The sequence below is a fragment of the Melospiza georgiana genome, chromosome 2 (genome assembly GCF_028018845.1).
Source record: "Melospiza georgiana isolate bMelGeo1 chromosome 2, bMelGeo1.pri, whole genome shotgun sequence".
Classification (NCBI taxonomy): domain Eukaryota; kingdom Metazoa; phylum Chordata; class Aves; order Passeriformes; family Passerellidae; genus Melospiza; species Melospiza georgiana.
The window spans coordinates 21848599-21868629 of NC_080431.1; the positions used below are offsets into that span (position 1 = coordinate 21848599).

Sequence of the window (20031 nt, forward strand, 5' to 3'; positions counted from 1 at the left end):
TACCCTTTTTTGCCCTGCTGGACCTGTTGCTTTACAGACTTGAGGCAGAATAATCATAAACACTTTAATTAGCTGTTCATACCTAAACCACTATTCCTGGCATATTTCAACAAGGACGTCCTCGTCCTGCTGCATGCATGCCTTCCCTCCCTAGATACTAGAATTAAAAATGTAACTTTCTTGTCTTGATCAGTGAAGATCAATTCTGTATGCAGGTCAGCCCTTGTTTTCACTTGCTCCCACATTTATTTAAGGGTTTTGTTTGGGAACCAGCAGATGAAATTACTTGGTGCTCTTCACATTATATTTAGGTTCAGTCTGGGTGCTACTGTGGTCAAACATCAGTTATGCCACCTATTTAGATGGATAAATGACATCAAGATCACACACACTGTAAACTAGAAAATAGTTGTTAACTCAATTCATGTTTCCTGAAAATAACTTTTGCACAAGAAGCCTCTATACTGGATGCAAATTCATGCCAAGACCATGGTACATCCATTTTTTCCTCTCTGTAGGTGTGCCTCTGAAGTTGTTGCAGACAGACTAGCTCTCTGGAAAATGCTATAAACCCACACAGTCCCAGGAACAAGGTGACCTTGTCCTCATTACATCCATAATTTTTCCAAAGAGAAACTCTGTTGTGCAGAGCCCTGAATCCTTGTTCCCTAATACTGTACTTCTTTTCAGGTTTGAGAAAGTGCTGCCATCCTCAAAGAGACATCTCATATCTCACTTCTCTCTTCCCACTCAACTCACACACCAGCATTTTCGTTTATTTGTTTACCAGTTTTACACATAAAATTTTCAAAACCCAGATAAACCATGTTGCCCTTGTGTATAATGATGCAAATCAGTGTAAAGCATTTACATTACATAGGTCACTTGTTCAAATCTATCTGTAAAATATTTACATTGTGTAGTTCACCTGAAGACATCTACTTATGAGGAAAGCCTTCAGAATATTATACTAGTAGTCAGAGAAGCAAATATCACTTCATAAAAGAAAAGCCTTTGTTTCTTTACTTTCCTTTTGTATTCAAGATGCCTCTGAGTATGTAACAGCAATTCTCTAAATACCTAATTTTTTTCTTATATCCATATTTTCTCTCCTCCTCTGGTTTTGAAGAAGGATCTGAGGTATTTAACTTTCTTATGGCATCAGTGCTCTGTATACCAAAAGTTCTGGGTTTTTCCAGTACTCTGTGAAATCCAGCCCTGCACCTACAGCCAGGTGTGTGATCATACTACTCTTGGAGGATACAGATGGAAAGGAAGAGCAAATCACATGTTTAAACATTACACTTATTGACAAACCTAATTTGTTCTCTAGGTACAGACTAGCAATTGCTTGAAAATAATTGAAAATTTTCAATGTTCCCTCCTACATTGATCTGTTCATCCACAACTTTCTCCCTTCAAAGAACAGATATCCAAGGGGACTGGCTCTTCTCCACACTTGCATCCACCTTTTTCCCATCTGCCCATAAAACACTTGTGGTCCTTATCATCTTTCATATTCTACACTTGGAAGCAGTGAGTCCTGTGGTGTTCTCTGGATGCCCTTGACCTAGACGGCGTCAGAACTCTAATCTCTGTGCCTGTATCTTCACAACAAGCATTTAGAGTATTTAAAGGGAGGCTTTGGTTGGAATCTCATTACATATGAATGTTCTTGCTAATAGAGTGAAGATTTCTTAACTCAAGCCACATCCTACTCTTCAAAATCCTTCCAGATATTTATTGGGCCAAACTCAGAGCCAACTAGAAGTGGTGATGGAAAGCAGGCCATGGTCTGTATAAGGTCATGGTCTGTCCCAGATGGATGTGAGCCATTCACTTCTCTAGTGTGTTAAAATTTGGTTTTTGGAGTCAAAGTTTTTCCTGATTTTTTTTTTCCTACAGAGTTTGAAAATCCTCTGGGATGATTTACATGAACAAAAAGCTTTATCTTTGGTGCCTGTGAGAGATGGTGGTATTGTTTTAATATTGGTAGAGGGAGAGGTGTTGGTGCAGTTATGGATCTGTACTAACCTAAGCCTTAATGCAGGTTCTCTTCCCTCCTATACAGATGAAGATAATACACATTATACATCATGTAATGATTTCTCAGCTGTCATGAGTGGTATCTCTTTGAAAAGGAAGAGAGGAAGTAACCAAATAATTTTACTCATTCTGACCCTCAAAGTACAACATGGTCACTGATTATTTATTGCTCCCTTATGATTTATGTCAAGACTAGAATCCAGCTAGGTTAACCCAACAGACAGTGTTTTGCATCCTGTGTAACCAATTTGCATACTGCAATTTAAAGGACACAATCTGAAGCTACACCAGACTGGTCACAAAAGGGCTGGAGGAACAAAAGTGTGAGACTGTTCATTATTACTGACAATCTGTCCAGTCACTTCCAGGAATAAAACTTTTTATAGCCAAATCACTCTCAAAACACTTAAACATCCCTCCAATTCTTTCCTTGGCAAAGATGCCAACATGTTACAGCCACTTATGAATCTCTAGCTAAAACATATTGGCAGATAAAACAGAACTGAATTCTTCTGTGTACAGTTATCTTTTATATAGATGGAGTTATCTCTGGGGGAGGGATATTCTGACAGTCTATTTAAGCCATGTGTAATCCAAATGGTGAACAAATTTAGTTTTTCTGTGGAGAAGTTCATAGATATACAGTTGCCATGACAACTGCATTTGGCTCTGAAAAGGGAAAACAAATGTCTCTTTTTAGACTCAAGTGAAATAAATTTAGTCTGGTTGCATAGAAAAACTGCTTTTCCCCTCTAGTGTCAAATAGTCCTTCTGTAGCAAGCTTCCTTAGCTTCCCTTTTTAGATTTTAGGGGTTTCTTTTCCTTTTAAAAACAAAAAAAACCCAGTACATCTGTTGGAATTACAAAGGGTGAGAGCACCTCCCTCTCCCTACCCTTCCCATATCCGCAACATGATTTTGTGTTCCAAAATTCTACAGATTGCACCCTAGTTACAAAATAATAGAACCAGATTTCCTGCATCTAAGCAGCATAAAAATGCAAACTTATATTCTTAACTTCATCAGATCACAGAAGATTGGGAAAAGTGGGAAAGAGCTGTTATTATTGGTCTGTTGGGAATACAGAATATCAGGTCTGAAATGTTTGCTGTGTCTGATGTGAAAGATAGCCAGGATGTTTTTTTTTTTCTGTTGGTAGTTGGAGAACTCAAGTGGATTTTAAACCTTCGGTATTGTATAACCTTTATCAGCTCTACTCTTCCAGCACTTGTGCATGCATATCCCTCCCACGATCAAACAGGCCAGAGCAACAGGAATCATTGCAATGTACCAGGACAGACCAGCAGCTGGAAAAGTAAACAAATTAAATATTAGAAAACCAGGAAGAAACAATGAACTCCCAGGAACATATTTCTCTAAGCTCAAGTTGGAAGAGGAGAAATGACAATAAAAAGGATGTCTGCAAGTTAACCTTCCAGCAGGGCTTATCACCTTTGAAAGGAAGAGATCTATTGATTGAGCACTCTGGGAAATGTGTTCATGAAGATAGGAGGAAGGATTGCAAAACAACAGAAAGTGAGAATTTAAAGTTCAATCTTTTGCATACCCCATTTTCTTAAACTCTGATCAGGAACAGCTGTGTGCTTTGTGTCTTGGTTTATTTAAAGAAGAGACATTCCAAACAGGAAATCCAAGCACCTTGTGGAGCATGAATACTTAACAATTAGTCCACCCTCAAGTTGTGTGAATTGTTTTTTCATACAGAGCAGCTTATAAATTAGTAACAATCGACCCAAGACTCAGAATTGCTTCCTAAATCCGGTTAATTTTCAAGGCAAGTGTCTGTCCAGGCCATTCTGGATTATTCCAATGCATGTTGCCTCCTGGTACAGCTCATGGAAGAAAAGGGCAGCACGTGATCCAGCAAAATGAGTACAAATCCCTCATCATAGGGTGCTGGAGTGAGTCATGACTGATAATGAAGTCTGAAGGAGTTCATGTGCCTTTCTAAGAGAGTGTGAGCAAGCTTTGGTGATTCACCGACGTCAGGCAAAGAAACAATTAGCATTGCTTCACATTGTTTGTACAGCTGGCTCTTGGCCAATGGTTTATCACACTGCAACATTAATTGCGCTGAGTTTAGTTCTTCTCTTCCCATCACTGGGAGCCAAAGTAACAACGCCCATCATAATTTACACTTCTTGTTATTTTGGCGGCAGTCTGTGCATGAGGAAAAGTAACACTCTAATCATTTATTCTGTTATTGTCCTTTTTTTTCCCCTACTTGTTGAGGAACTGGAGGAGATTTGGCTCTGCTGCAAACAGAGTTTGCCAGTAGTCTCACTGGAACACTTATTTCACAAAGTGTATCTAAATTGGAGTCTTATTCAATAAAGAATAAGACAGCACAGACAGATCCTTATCCGTGCATAAAATGTCAGTACATGACCTACAGAAGGTGCATTTTGTGAACAGGCTGTATCAAAGACTACAGGTGAAAGAGGCAACCAGATTTTCCCCAGGCAGTAACTTATCCCAACACTGGCTCTTACAGTATAAACAGATCAGATCCTAATTCAGCATTAGAATAATATTAAAAACTATCAAAAATAAGCAGTAAAAATAACTACCTTCCTGCTTGACCCTTGTTGGCAGTTCTTGGTATCCATATCTGTTCTGGGCCAGACAGGTAAAGTCTGTGTAAAAGTCCACTTCTTCAACAGAATCAAAAATCAGTGGTACTTCAATGAAGTTTTCACCATTTTCTACAATTTCTCTGGAAGAATAATAAAAATTAAGTGTTAATTATTTTAATAAGATGGTTTTTCTGTATTTGATCTGTTCATTCTAACAGCACATTGCAAGAAAATGCATTGGATATTGCTTCATTTCTCAACCAGCCTCTCAGCATTTAAGGATGCCTGTTGTCTTCAGCCCAGTTGTGCTACTTGAGTCCCAGTGGGCAGTGCCTGTCTTGCAGCTTTTGGAGTCCAGAGGGAAAAACATACCTGGATTTGTCTTGCAAAAATAAAGAAAGGGGAGGGGGAAAAGGCAAGTGGAATTCTGTGTACCTTTGATACATTAGCATTGGGCAAGGACCTAATTCCTTCTCTCTGACCACCTAAGGTTAATTCTTACAATCAGGAGAATATAACACTGCAAATATTCTCTGAGAAAACTGAACCACCATTCCTGTCTATCATGTGCTCAAAGCCAATAGCTCAATACAAGAAACTGCCCAAGAAGTTTCCAGCTAGTTTCAACATGATTATTTTAGGAGTCCCACTATTTGAAAGGGGTTTTTTAGCTGGAGACAAACATTGTCCCTTGACACCTTTTAGCCGTTACCAGAGCAGTTGTCCATTATAAGCCTGCAATGCACAGCAGCAATGGAATTCCCTGGGCACTCCTCCCAGGAGCTCTTTGCCAGAGATTTCTGCAGGGAATTTGTTTTCCCAGGGGCATTTGAGCTGTTTTGTCATGCTGCCATAATGAGGGCTTCCAGCAGAACTGGGGTGTCTCACACACTGTGGGTCCTGCAGGAACCTCATCTGTCAGTGTCCTTGTGCAATTGCACGATAATGTACAACAGCAATAATGATAGCGGTAAGCATAACAAAAATATTTTTTAAAGTCCAAGTGAGAAAGTTCTGCTCTATTCTAAAGCCTGCAGAGACTATAGCTGCAGCACATTTTTATGGTTCCTGGCATTTTCACTTATACATACAAACAAGATTATAGATTAATTTCCCCAGTCATGCTGTGGGGAATGGGAAAACACCTAAAGGCTTGGGCATACAGCTCAAGGAACCTTCTGGGCTCTGTCCCCCAGTACAGGCAGAGCCACCAGGCAAGGGTAATGATCTGTTTTGGACACTCTGAGCTACATGAAACAAGAAACAAGACAAGCTGACTTGGTTCTCAATGAAGAGATTTCAGTCAGAAAGTTCAGCTCACACTTACAAAACCACTAGAGGTGTGCCTGGATGTAGTGAGTTACTCAGGTAACACATCACAGGTACAGAAAGCAGGTATCCTTCCCTTTCCTAGTGGTAAAAGCCTTGAGGTATGAGGCGGCTGAAAGACAGCTCCTCAAGACTGGGAGCCACAATGAATCAGGGCAAGAGGATGTGGAACATCCTGTTTCTCCCTCCCACCAGTATTCCCTTCAGTGCTAGCCTAGCATCTGTTCTAGCACTCAGCGGGTGTCTGTGTGAGTCAGTTTAACTCACTAATGTGGAAAAGAACAAGCTGAGGGAGAAATACAGTGCTATTTAGAAAACAAAACAAAAGCCATCAAACCACTAGGTAATTTTCTGTTGTCTTAGTGTATTCTGAGAACCTCATGAACGTGAGGGAGAGAATGTTGCCACTTTGCTGGCATGGGGTAAGGAGAGAGGTAAAAGAAGCACTGGAAAGGATCAAGTCTCCTTGCTTTCCACTGCAGTCAGCCCTTACTTACAACAGCTCAGTTGCTCATGAAAATGTGCTTAAAGTTTGTCTCAAAGTTGCCTCATTTGCAAAATACCTTGTCACAAAAAACAGAGATAAAGCATTTATTTCACTGACTGGGTTGGGCTTGGGGGCTTTTTGCTTGCCTGCCCATTTTTTTTCTCATGTCTCGCCTTCACTTCAGATCTGTCCATTTCCCATTTCATTACCTGGTGTTCAGGTGCACTGAGAGCCCCTGCAGCACTGCAGGTTAGAACAATAAGCACAAGGAAGCACTGTCAGCCAGACTTACTGTCGTTCCCCCTCTGTAACTCTGCTTTGTTTATAAACCACATCAACGCTGCTGTCATTTGCCAGCCATTCCACATCAGTTTGGAAATGGCTGCTCAGCCCAACAAACACTTTGCATGGGAGAGTCATCTTGGAGCCTGTCAAAAAAAAAAGATTGAAAAACAGTTTAGACACATATGAAGAACTACTCTTTCTTTTGGTGAAAACCACCAACTCCAGGGGGAGATCCCACACACGTCAAGAACCACTACTTTCAAAACTGAAGTTAATCTCCAGATTGCTTTTGATCCTGTATTCCTTGGCAGCAAGACCCTTCAGTGTGGCAGTCCTTCCTGCTGCTAAGCAAATAATTTCCCTATTGCAACACTTACCAATTCCTGCACTAAACACATTCCCCAGAGGCAAGGCTGTGTCCCTGTGGCCTTGCCCTTTCTGCCACAGTGCAGCCCTAAGGGCACTGTGTGATTTACCCCTCTGGAGCAGCTGCATTAACCAGCAGCACAGCTTCACTCACAGATGCTGTGGGTGAGGAGGTTGCTGTGAAGGTTGGACCTCCAGGGATAAAGTGATTTTGCAGGAGTTCTGAAATTTTTAATTGCTACAATTACTGTAACTCAAGGATAAAGAGATTTCAGACTGATGTGTATCTATATTATACATAAGTATAGCTATATACCCAGAAGACAGCATCTGGATGTAGATGTTAAAAAGCAAAAAGTACTCTAGAACCAACCCTCAACTAATATAACTGAAATCAAAAACCTACAGAAATTTATGCCAACAAATTACACCATAAGACGACCTGCTCTAGTTTTTCTCTGACTAAACGTTTCCAAATATGATGTTGGGCCTTACCAAGAGCAGCTGATGTTGTCTTTTGGGATGGATACACAATTATCGGGGTAATTCTCTTCTCTTGTTCTTGGCAGAAAAAGAGAGCAGAGTCAGTGATAAGACAAGAGAAAATGCGGGCATGGCCCCAGAACCAGAAACATGTCGCTTCACCCAATATCTGTCGTCTCCCAGGAAAGGATTTGATTGCTAAAGCCGCTGGTAAGCAGCGACATTGCCGCTCCGAGCCAGAGCCCCGCGGCTGCGGGCCCGGGCAGGGTGCCCCGAGCCTCAGGGACGGTGGGAGGCGTGTGGGGCACGGGCGCCCCCTGCCGCCCGCTCTGCGCAGCAGCGCCCCGGGCCCGCCGCCGTCCCCGCGCTGTGGCACAGCGGCCTGTCCCCGTCTGTGACACAGCGGCCTGTCCCCGTCTGTGACACACGGCCTGTCCCCGTCTGTGACACACGGCCTGTCCCATCGCTGTGACACACGGCCTGTCCCCCCTCTGTGGCACAGCGGCCTGTCCCCCTCTGTGACACACGGCCTGTTCCCTAGCTGTGGCACAGCGGTCTGTCCCCCTCTGTGACACACGGCCTGTCCCCTCGCTGTGCACAGTGACCTGTCCTCGCCCTGGGACGCCGCCAAATGGCTGATCTCCGAGCTTCCCCGAAGGCCTCGGCAGTGATAACCCTCTCCTGCCCCAAGACATCAATTATTCCGTTTAACAAACACGGGTACTTGCAGGAGAGATCCCCGCCCTGCCAGGGGTATTGTGGGAGCCCCTTCAGGACCAGGACAAGCCCTGCCTTGGCATGGATGAAGGCTGAGCATGAGCTCCTCTCAAAAGTTTCATTAGCAAAGAAGAGGTTTTCTTATATGCTGTAATGTTTCAGTATGTCCATCATTGAATCATAGAACCACAGAATCTTTTAGGTTAGAAGGAATCTTAAATGTCCCTAAAACCTTTCCTAAAAGTTTCCTAGGACTGCTAGTTCCAACCCTCCTGCCATGGGCATGGACACTTTCCACTAGGCCAGGTTGCTCAAATCCCCATCGAACCTGGCCTTGAACACTTCCAGGGTGGGGGGTAGAGGCATCCACAATTTCTCTGGGCAACATGTGCCAGTGGCCCACTACCCTCACAGTAAAAACTTCCTCCTAATATCTAATCTCAACCTGCCCTCTTTCAGTTTGGAGCCATTTGTCCTTGTCCTGTCACTTCATGCTCTCCATTTTTCTTACAAGTCCCCTTCAGGTACTAGTAGGCCACAATTCAGTCATACTGAAGCCTTCTCTTTTCCAGGCTGAATAAATCAAATTCTCTCAATCTTTCCTTGTAGGAGAGGTGCTCCATCCCTCTGATCATCTGATACTATACTTACCAACAGTCTCCAGTTGAATTGTCCTGGTGATTTCATACTCCACACCTTCAAATGGAAATGACATCTTGCAGGTGTAATACCCTGCATCTGTTGGTAGCACAGATGTCATGATCAGAGATGCTGAACCATTCAGAATGATGAATCTTTCATTGTCCTCTTCCAAAAGCTGAGCATCCTGGAGAAAGGACAGTAACTGGTGTTATGACTCAGATAACTACACCCTAATTATCTATTGAGAGAGACAAATTATCTCTGTCTCTCTGTTATTAGAAGTTCACTTATTGCTGGGAAATCTGAGCAGTTCTTCTTTCCCACCAAAGCACAAGTTCTTTTAATGTGTATCCATCTCTAAAATGCCTTGTGGTACTATATGTGTGAAGTGTGAAGAATTGCTATTTTAATCTATAATGTGTGTGCATAGCTCTTCCTTAGTGCACATTTTAAGATGAAAAACATATAATAGGCTCTTCCTTGAGTCATCTTAAGAGCAATCACACAAGATTTTAGTACCCGTGGAGGTTTTCACAATGTTGTCCATGCACATCCATGTGTATGTATCCATACTTTCCATACGTGGCCACAGAAGAGTAATATTCTAAGGCCTTCTTTGAAGACAAATACATAACTGTTACTTACCCTATATTAGAAATTCCTGCTCTGTATCCCTAAAGCTCTGTTCATATACGGTCTGGAGACCTGCTAGGAGAAATTATGTTCTCCCTCATGAAGGCAGGGTAGCTCTTTCTTACATTTGTAACAAGAACCATATTGAGGGGGGCAGCCTCTCACTTAGATAAAGTGGGTTATGTTCCCACTTCTGAAGGAAGTCCTGAGCAGCAACATTTTGCTGGTATAGTGCAGATCATAACCTAGGCACTGCAAGCAGCCTGTATATTGCATCCTATGGTAAGGCTACATCTGCACAAGGCAGAGCATGTGATCGCAGTGGGAGTGTAAATAAAAGCTAAACTGAGGTATTATGGAAATGCAAGAAGAATCTCCTGCTCTCCAGTGTGAAATTGAACAGCCAAGGATGTTGTATTTGATCTTAGAGGCAAAACCAGGCTTGCCTACTTGAAAAGCAGCAAACTGGGCAGTTAGTCAAGAGAACACTCCAAGCATTATTTCATTCATCCAGTATTTCCAAATGGTGTATTCCAGTTGATTAATGAAAGCTACCCCACCTGAACACAGAGGCAGTATCCCTGGGAGGTCCTACATTATGGGATTCACTAGAGAGGCCATGAAAAGATGCCCAGTGCCAAAGAGAAGGGCCTGATATCAGGTGGCAAACCCTGGAGTTGGGCAAATAATCTAGCCTTATAAACAGTTGCATTGCCTGTGAGAGCATGAAACATGTGAAACACTTCACCCTGTGCTGAGTGTGCCCCAGAAAACTTTTCTTAAAATGTATACATCTGCCCCAAAATTCCCAGTATGTTACACTATACTAGTGACTTAATTCAGGAGAAATGTAAAGCCAATATTTATGTGCCAAGCTGAGATGAGACTATGCACAAAGAGGAAGTAAATGTTCTACCTTGTACCACTTGAGCTCCAGGCTTGTCCTATTTGGTGTAAAATCCCACAGGTCAGGACAAACAATCTTTCCAGCGGTGAAAGTGAAGAGGACCTGGGGATAGGCAATCTCCCAAGCAGCTGTTTTCTCCACAACTGTGAGGTGGATGGAGACCTCAGCACAGTAGGAGTTGTTCCTGGTGACAGAGCAGGGAGAGGTGAGCCCCCAAGAGAACTCAAATGATGCCCTTAGTTTCCTCCATTTCCCTCCTTAACACCAGGCTGCATGTTGGAAAATCACTGTTACTGTTCTACAATCAAAACGTGTTGCTGACACATTTCTGCCTCAGACCTTCAGTCTTTTCTTTTTAGTACAAGTTTCCCGTGCACCTTTAGGCTGCAGCAGAATTTTAACTGTGTGAGGAGGAGGAACATGTTAACCTGAACAGCAGGAGGTTTGTCATGAACCCTCCCCCATTTCCTTGGAAGAGGTTTTGACTGTAAAAACCCTAATGATTAAATAAAAACCTTAAAGCATGTACTACAATACATCTGCAGTTACTATTACACAACCATAGACATTTCTGCAAGTGCATATAATTTTCTGTAGCAAATAAGGCGTTCTGGCTTTGAAAGGTTCACAAAATTCAACTTTTCTTTCTGGCCCCAAGTGACAATCACTTCCAGTCCTAAGGAAGACCACACTGGGACAGACAGATGCTTAAATTCCACCCTTTACAACCTCTGGAAGCCTGCTTCAGAGATGCCTTTACTCAGGGCAGTGCACGATCCTGGAAGGGGCCAGCGAAGCCAGGGAGACTGGGCTGCCACCTCTAGGAGAGCAGCTGTGGGCTGCAAGCAGACAGAATGACAGTATTGCCAGGGCACTGTGGCCATCTGTCATATACAGGCCAGATGCCCAAATCCAAAATATTTGCTCCACAGAACACAGAAGCAGAGATCTGTGATAGTTTGCTGCTACCTTTAAAGATAAAAAGATCTGCTGGCTTCCCTGCAGGGTAATTTGTAAAGGAAATGTAACTTGCTTGTGCTTTATTAATCCTGTAATAATGTTAAGAATGAAGTTACCTACTTGGCTCTTACATCTCTTATTAAACAAATTTCACAGCATTTTGCTAGATCCCTCAGTAACACTGCTATAGTGTTATATATTGACAAAGTGAGGTAGAATTGCCCAAAAAGGGGATTTAAAAGCACTCTTGAACATCTCAGGCAACTACTCTGTTCTAGAACAGTATTTGCAACCTTTTGCTGTTTGGGCTTCACTGTCAGTGTCTTTTTTTGTGCTCCACAGCTGAAATTGCTGCTGAGACTTGGGGAAGGCCAACCCCACATGCTGAGCATGATTTCTGAACTTGTCCATCTCTTCTACTGCTGACTTGCATCCCTCACAAGGTGTGCTGTGCAAGCAAGGAGACATGCTATCCACAAGCAGCTCCAGGAATGTAGAGCTTTGTTCTCCAGTAGAAACCCCAGAGCCAAGTGCCAGAGGTTTACTGAGAGGCTGGCTGGCAGCAGGAGATGGCAGGAGACAGGGACCTGGAACATCTTCAGAAGTTCAGGCTCTAATAAGGGTGATGAGATTTTTTGCCTTCCTTGATCCTCAACAAATCCAGACCCTGGCACCTCTTTTGACATAGTACAGTGTGCTGTCAGATTGAAAGCAGTCAGAAAAAAAATTACCAGTAGGGCTGAAAAGAGCCATGGCTGAAGTCTCAACTCACTGCAATTCCACAAGTCTGGTACTAGCCTAGTAAATACACACTGGGTCTCATGAAAATTCTTGCAACAATATCAAGTCATTCAAATTCTGGTTTAAAACATGACTCGGAAAAAAAGTGAAGACCAGGGATATGGAAGTGGGAAGAGGAAAGCCACTGCAGAGCTACGATGCCTTATATACGCTTCATAAGGCAATCTGAAGTGCAACAAGGGTATTTGTGCCCAGCAAACCCGCTGCCTGCAGCATGTCCCACTTGTCATAGCACTGACTGGCTCAGAGGTAACTAGGAAAAACTCTCTATACAATATTCTCCTATGAGATTGTAGTCAAAGTGGCAAGCCCGTGTCAACATTTTACCAGATTTCAGTACTGGTAACTATAGGAGACACAACGCACTCTAAGGGTCCTGACTTCCCATATTTGTTCTGTCTAATAAGGTCAGCAAGGAAATTATCCAGAAATGCTCTAAATATAGCTGGAGTTTACAATCAAGGTAATGCATTTAGAAGACATAGCCATTTTTTAGTGAACTAGATTATCTTTTAAATACCTACCTTCTTGTGCAGATATATACTCCTGAGTCTTCTAGCCTCACTGGTAAAAACCAGAGTGCATTTCCTTTTGCCCAGATTCTTGAATCTTCATCTCTTTCTGATATCATGGTGTTCGAACCATTTTTATACCATGTGATATTAGGGGTCAAGGCAGAGAAATCCAAATGTTTGTATCTGGGGGAAGGGCATTTCAGAACCACAGGTTCTCCATGCAGTTCATAGTAGTGTTTGAAAAACACGGTGTGATCTGGGCAGTTTTCTATACAAACCAGAGATATTTTTGCATTACTGTCAGAGAGGAACATTTAAAAGAATGGTGAGGGAAACAGAAGGAAAAAGACAAATGTACACTTACCTGTGTTCTTGACTTGCTGGAGTCTGAAAGCAGATGCACCTACTGTGCACATCACCAGGACAAAGAAGAGCCCATGCATTTTTTTCCACAAGAAGTCAGAAGAAGAGGGTGGAAGGAAAATGTTTTGAAATCTACAAGGAAGTTTATTACAAGACAGATTATATAATCAAAATACTCAATATTATTTAAAGAATTATCTGCTATTTTTCTCACTGCAGACCTGGGGAGCTTTGGTCCATCCTCAGTGAGCAGAGAGGTGTCTCCATCCCTAGTTTATGGAGGCTGAACTGTGGAACCAGAAACATCTGGCTTGGCACACACATATCACTTTTGGTCCTTCCCTTTCACTCCAGAAGATGAACAGAGCATACCACAAGATGCTGCTGTCCCCACAGCTTTTCAGAGTGACAACTATGGGTGGAAAAAATCAGCTCTGCTTATTTTGCAGCAAGATGTGACTGAGGCACAGGTCAGCTGCTTTGAGTGAGCTGCAGTGTAGTAGCTTGGGTGGACACAGGGGCAAAATAGGCCAGCTAGTGTGAATCAGGCTGCAGGAAGACTTTCTGCTACAAGCAGAGCCAAGCTTTCTTGTCTCCAACAAATATTTCTGTTGAGACTCTGAGAAAACTCTGATTTCTGAGAAAACATTGACTCCTATGGCATGTATACCCATCTTGCTGGTGGTGCACAAGCTTTCAGCATGGACACTATTACCATCTGTTCTAAAAAAAAGATAAGGAAAACCCTGAACAAGCTGTCCTGAAAATCAGACAGGGTGGCTACTAAGGGAAAACAAAATTCTCCTCTGCCAGTCATTCATCAAGTGTCATCTGTATGGACCTGACATGGGCATGGCAGTGTCTGTGTACATCACTGAATGCTTCTGCTCTGCCACAAGGCCACAGCTCCTGCTGCTCTCTTGATTGATTATGCTTTACCTTGGTGTGCCATGGGCAAAAATTTATAAAACATGCTGGATAGAGGCACTAGTTTATGTTCTGTATAAGGAATTTATAAGAAATACAGTACACATATCCACATGATACGTTATACTATTTCCATTTTATATAAAGAAATGGAAATTGCATGCATTTAACATTACCTTAAAACTATGATGAATATTAAATGACTGTACAACTATTTCAAATCAAGACCAAAAGAAATATTTCTACCAACATAACAAAGCCATATTCATAGGTATACACCTTTGGACATCTTTTTGTATCCCTTCATGCTCATACTTCCATAGTTTTAATCCAAATTTCTTCCTGTTCTAGTAGTTGTACTTACCTGACATCTGATCGTTTGACTACAATAAACTATTTCCAGATTATTGTCATCTGTACAACACCACAAAACCAACCTCTTGCTCAATAGCACTCTTTCATAAGCATGGGTCATACTCTTAGGTCTGCCTGGGTTTCCAGGGAATTGGTATGGAGCTCTAGCCTCTCTCAGCTACACCTGAACCAGGTGCTAGAGGCATTAACAAGCCCCACGGTTCATATCGATACCCTGTAGCGGATGACATTCTCTCTTCAGATCCTGACAAAAATACTTGGTTATTCTGTTCAGAGCCTTCTGGTCCCTTTGGTTTAGTAACTAACAATTTCCATAAGCCATTTGAGGGTTTAGGGAAGGTTTTCATTCCCAGATTTCAATCAGATTCACTTACCTGTGTTTCTGTAGTCTTTCAGCCATAAGCATCTCACAAAAAGAAACTGTCAGACTGAAAATTCCTGGTGAGGACCTTATATAGGGTTGAGCTCAACACACAGCGGAAATTTGTCTCTCATTGCCCAATCAGATTTGTGTCAAAACCAAGTAACGTTTTAGATCCAACTTTCTTTCCTTCCGTAGAGTGAGGATAAGAGAAACAGAGGCACAGGCAGAGAGAAAATATGTGTTTGGATTTCCCAAACAAAGGGGAAATGACTGCTAAATATATGACTAATTTCCCCCTTTTCTGACGAATGGTAGCTTGCATACACTCATGTCTTCACATGACTATTTCACACACTACCTCAAGTAAAAAATTTCATGGGTAATAAAAGGTGCACTGCAGCATAGTCAGCAGCTAAATAATTGCAGTCTTCACATTTTGTGGTTTATCAAGCTGTTCATAAATCTTCTGTGATTTCCCAGATCCCTGGTGAATCACAAATGTGCCGATTCCCCTTTCTTCTCATAACATCCATTTTAGTGTGACAGCCTGCATTAAGGCTCTCTTGCAATGCGGTAAAAAGAAGGAACAGCAAAAGCAAATTATGGTTTCCAGGCTCATGGGGACGAGTAAGAAAACCACTTATGAATGAATTCTGGCAATTTTGGCCTTTTAGAAGAGGGTAATCAATTGAGGGACTGCAGTTCCCAGATAGACTAATATCCTCGGATACATCTAAGAAGGATCAGCAATTTTCAACAGCTTTCTTCAGAAGGTTTCTGCCCTAGCTTTCTTTTTATCCATAAAATATCTTGATCTCATGCAGCAGTGTGAGGACTGCTCAGGTTTCAGTTGTCCTTCAAGTTTCAGTTGTTTATCTGGAGGTGCAAAAGTTTGGTTTAGAATAACTCAGGAAGAAATGAAAGAGAGCAAGAAATTTATATTTTTTTAGTAGATGTCTGCTGAGAAGGCCACATTGTTTTGTGGTTAGCTATCACTGAGTATTTATAAACAGAAATGTGCAAGTCTAGCAGCTATATATATAGAGAAACTCTCTTAGGGAAGCTGGTGTCATTCTGTGGTTTCGCTCTGCTGATGATTCATTGATACAGCTCAAGATGCTGGAGCGTAGCTGTGAAATTCCTGACTTGAAGACCAGACTATTCCCCATACGTCTCACTCGTTGCTCATCTCACTAGATAGATATTTCCCACACCAGGGCTACATGCAGTTCCTTGCCACAGTTGGGTGGATTTTGCTGTTCTTGGACATGCCAATAAAAAAATCAAAATATAAAGAAATATCTAGTCTTCTGGAAGTTCCTTGCAACAGAAACTTTCAAAAGGCCTCCACAAGCAAGGTGTGTCTGTCCATTATCCCTAGTCAATGGAAGGAGAAATGGAAATTCAGGTATCATGGAATGGGGATTACACCATTTCTACAAGGGGCAGTTAATGTGCCTGCTTCTTGTAGCAGCTCCCAGATTTTGCTGCTTCTCCTGGAGGAATTTACCCTGTTATAGTGGCTCTGTGGATGATAATGTTTGGCATCCAAGAACTGCAATCTCTTGGGCTTCATAATTTATTCTGTTATCCAGTTTGGCTAAGCAAATTTCGTGCAATTAAAAACTGAAGTAAATTTCTCTGGTTCACATAAGAATAAGGTGACAAGGTATTAAGAAATACTGAATGTTGAAAGCTGACTGGCAAGCAGATGCAAAGTAAACCACAACTATTGCACCAACACATGTTCTTGGGTTATGGATATGAGCAAACCTGGTTTTAATAATTTATAATACCCTTGTGCACAGTTCCACGATGAGGTCTTGAAGAACAGAGAATAGGAAAGAAATGGAACTCTTCAATTCTGAGAATCACCAAATAACTGGGACAAAAAGAGAAAAACTAAACAGAAGGATTAGCACAATGCACAACAGACTCCAAGAATACAAGAATTTGCATGCCTAGCCAGAGGAATAAGTGCTGACATACCCCAGTTGTGTATGACAAAGTGGGAGAAACAGAAGGCGATGCGCCAGGGGATCCACTTTGTCATGAGGGAGTGCTAGTTTGGCCAGAGCAGCCACGGCTGGGTTACAGATTGTCTCACCACTACAGGTTCCTGGGATTTCCAAAGACCCTTTCACTGCAATAGAAAGCAGGCACACTTGAAAAATAATTATACTCTCAAGAGCTGGAAGGGTCAGGGAGGAGGAGAGTCCTCAGTGTAGAAATCAACAGGGTACAAGGGACAAAGTAACATCTAGAGAGGCCCAGAGTATCTGTGCACAGGCACACAGCCATAGATTGGTGAAATAAAGAAATTATTTCTGAAAAAGTGGGGTTTGCTGGATTTTATTTTACTTTTATTTAAAGTAGAAAACCATCCCTGAGCACAGCCTACTTGGTATATGATGCAATGTGGAAAAGCAGTGATGGAGTACTGTTGCAAAGCTGAGTTTGTTGAAAGCAGTAAAGTGATACTGCTCTCCCTGAACTGAGGAGGATAATCTAAACTACTAAATAGAGACAGTCTAAACATCAATGCATACTAGTGTATCTCTCAAATGACAATAAAAGTAAAAAATATCTCTCACTGCTCTTCCTTCTCTTATGGATAAAACGGTGCATAGATACACTGAATGTTGATCAGGGATATGGCTCAGGTTAGGGATCAGAGAGTAAAAGAGCCTAGGGCTCCAGGGACACTGGGAATGGAAAAGGCATGCCAAAAGGACCATAGAAGGGCCTCAACATTGCTGCCCCTATATCTTTCTCATCTGGGCCATCCACAGAACCATTCAGTTTGGAAAAATCCTCTGGGATTATCAAGTCCAACCATTAACACAGCAGCACCATCACCAAACCACATCCCCAAGTGCCACATCCACATGCCTTTTAAATCCTTCCAGGGATGGTGATTTCACCACTTCCCTGGGCAGCATATTCCAAAGCCTGTCCATCCTTTCAGTGAAGAGATTTTCCATGATGTCTAATCTAAACCTTCCCTGCTGCAACTTGAGGTAATTTCCTCTCATGTTGTCATTTGTTATCTGGGAGAAAAGATAAATCCCCAACTTGCTACTTTGAGGTTCCTGCTTCTTTCCCATGCTACAGCCATCCCCCGTGCTGGGATGGAGCAAGCCCACAGCACACAACACCTCCCATGCCATAGTGCAGGGCTCCAGACATGGCTGCAGCACCCACGGTCACGCTCACGCCAGGGCTGGCAGATGGGGCTAGCTGGGAGCCAGAAATGCCAAGGAGAACAGCAGGCAGACATTTCCCACAGCTTTGCTGTCTTCTCACACCATAGGCAGTGAGTCAGCAGGGGCACTAGGGACATGCTAGGAAAAAAACTAACCTAAGACTGCTGACTAGCTTTTTCTTTTCCACCAGTTCCAAAATCATAGTGTTTGCTTGCAATCATGATCAGTCTTTTTTATATATGAAAAAACATAATGTGCTCTGTGGTCTTTCATGTGAGAAGTGTTGAGGGATTTAAAAACACAGCAGTCATTACAAAAAGCCCACAGCAACAGCAGACAGAGGAGGAACTATGTCCAGTTGAGGATCATGAAATCATATAGGGTTACATGAGCCAGAAGGACATGGACAAAAGAAAATTTCTAAACCACTTATGGTGCTTGGCTTAAGCAGCCAACCCAGCAAACAGGGAATTCAGAAGCAAAGAGAAAAACAGATGACAAAGATTTTTGTTCATAATTGCCTTTTTGTTGATTGAACTTAAATTTAGTAGGTAAAAAGTAACTTCATGGCTATGAAAAACAGTGACAAACATATGGTCTGTGATAAAGGAAAAATTGAGGAAAAGGATTATACATTACTGTGGGTGTACCAGGAGGGTAATATTAAACATTACTTTTTTATTATATGTTCCTGAATCAAGTATTTGTATCACCAAGAAGACAAGGTCATTTATGTAATGCTGGCAGTAAATCTTCCATTTGTCTTGGATTTACTCTCCTTCTGACACACAAGTATATTTCACACACTTGTTTTAAGAAGCAGTCATATAAAATACACATAGGAGATCCAATTACCCAAGGTATTTGTTCTCTACTCCACTACATTAATGTGTAATTCACAATCACAGGACTTGGAGGGGGCTGGGGCGGGAGACAACACATGAAAGTGGATATGGTATAGAAACAGAGACAACAAATTTGCAGTCATGCTTGGCATTCTCTCTTTGTGCTTGTCCTGTGTGTAGTGTCACAATGACCAGCAATTCTGACTGGCATCAAGAGTTGCTTAAGAAAGAATTGAGCAAGACTTGATCTGGATCTGTGAAATAATAGAGGAGAGGTTTACAAATAAATGAATAGCAAATAATTAGATGCAACATATACTGCTTCTAAATAAAGAGGCAGGGGAAGAACCAGTGTATACAACAGCAGGAATTAGGAGAAATCAGATCAGTTCAGAAGAAATAGAACCAATCCCAGCACCATTGTTCTAAAAAAGAAATACAAAAGCAACCAAGTGATGCTGCAAGACTATACGTGCTTGCAATAAAGAGCAGGTAGGCCCAGTCTATCTTTTTATCTTTTATCTGTTCAGTTGGTGGACACACACCTTGAAGCACTGAAGAAGATCAGATTTTGTATCATTATTCAGGTTAATGAACACATTTGTTTTAATGAAAAGAGTTATCATCAGCCAAGCTTGGAGTGTTCTGTTACAACAGCTGACTACGTAACAAGAGTACAAATACACATGGGGTAACAAAACTGATCTTGGGAGGATTTCAGCCCTCAAATGTCCTTACTTATGCCCTTCTCCAGCACACAATGTTCTGTACCAGGTTGAAAGGGAACTTATCATTTCAGCAACTGATTTTGTGAGGATTTTACAACAAACCTTTGTGAGGATTGTACAACAAAACAATATTGAATGTTATTTGTTTAAATCATTTCTATCAATCACATTTTGAAAAGAAAAAGAAGATATTTTAACAATAGTAGTGCTTTGCTATGCAAATTTTCCTTAATTACAAGCTGGAAGAGTTTTCATTCATACTTAGTTAATCGGAAGGCTTTACCATTTGCAGGAATATTTGGGTAACTTTCATTAAAGTTTGCAAGAAACTGGTGGGTGGGTTTCCCTTCAAAACATTCTGGATTGAGACCTTCCTTCTGAATAAAACTCAGATCCCTGCTGGTAGCTTCTGAGACATTTATCTCAGAGGCATTTATTTCACTGGAGACCTGTAGA

At 41.8% G+C, this 20031-nt stretch overlaps 1 protein-coding gene across 1 annotated transcript; it reads right to left on the reverse strand.

Moving 5' to 3' along the window:
• Window positions 1-3224: 3224 nt before the first annotated feature.
• Window positions 3225-14832, reverse strand: IL1R2 (interleukin 1 receptor type 2). Its single transcript, XM_058018782.1, has 9 exons — window positions 14807-14832; window positions 13132-13262; window positions 12777-13035; window positions 10501-10675; window positions 8961-9135; window positions 7605-7670; window positions 6751-6886; window positions 4637-4782; window positions 3225-3352 (listed from the first exon to the last, which is right to left on the reverse strand). The coding sequence occupies exons 1-9, from the start codon at window positions 14830-14832 to the stop codon at window positions 3225-3227; spliced, it is 1242 nt and encodes a 413-aa protein (XP_057874765.1).
• Window positions 14833-20031: the final 5199 nt, after the last annotated feature.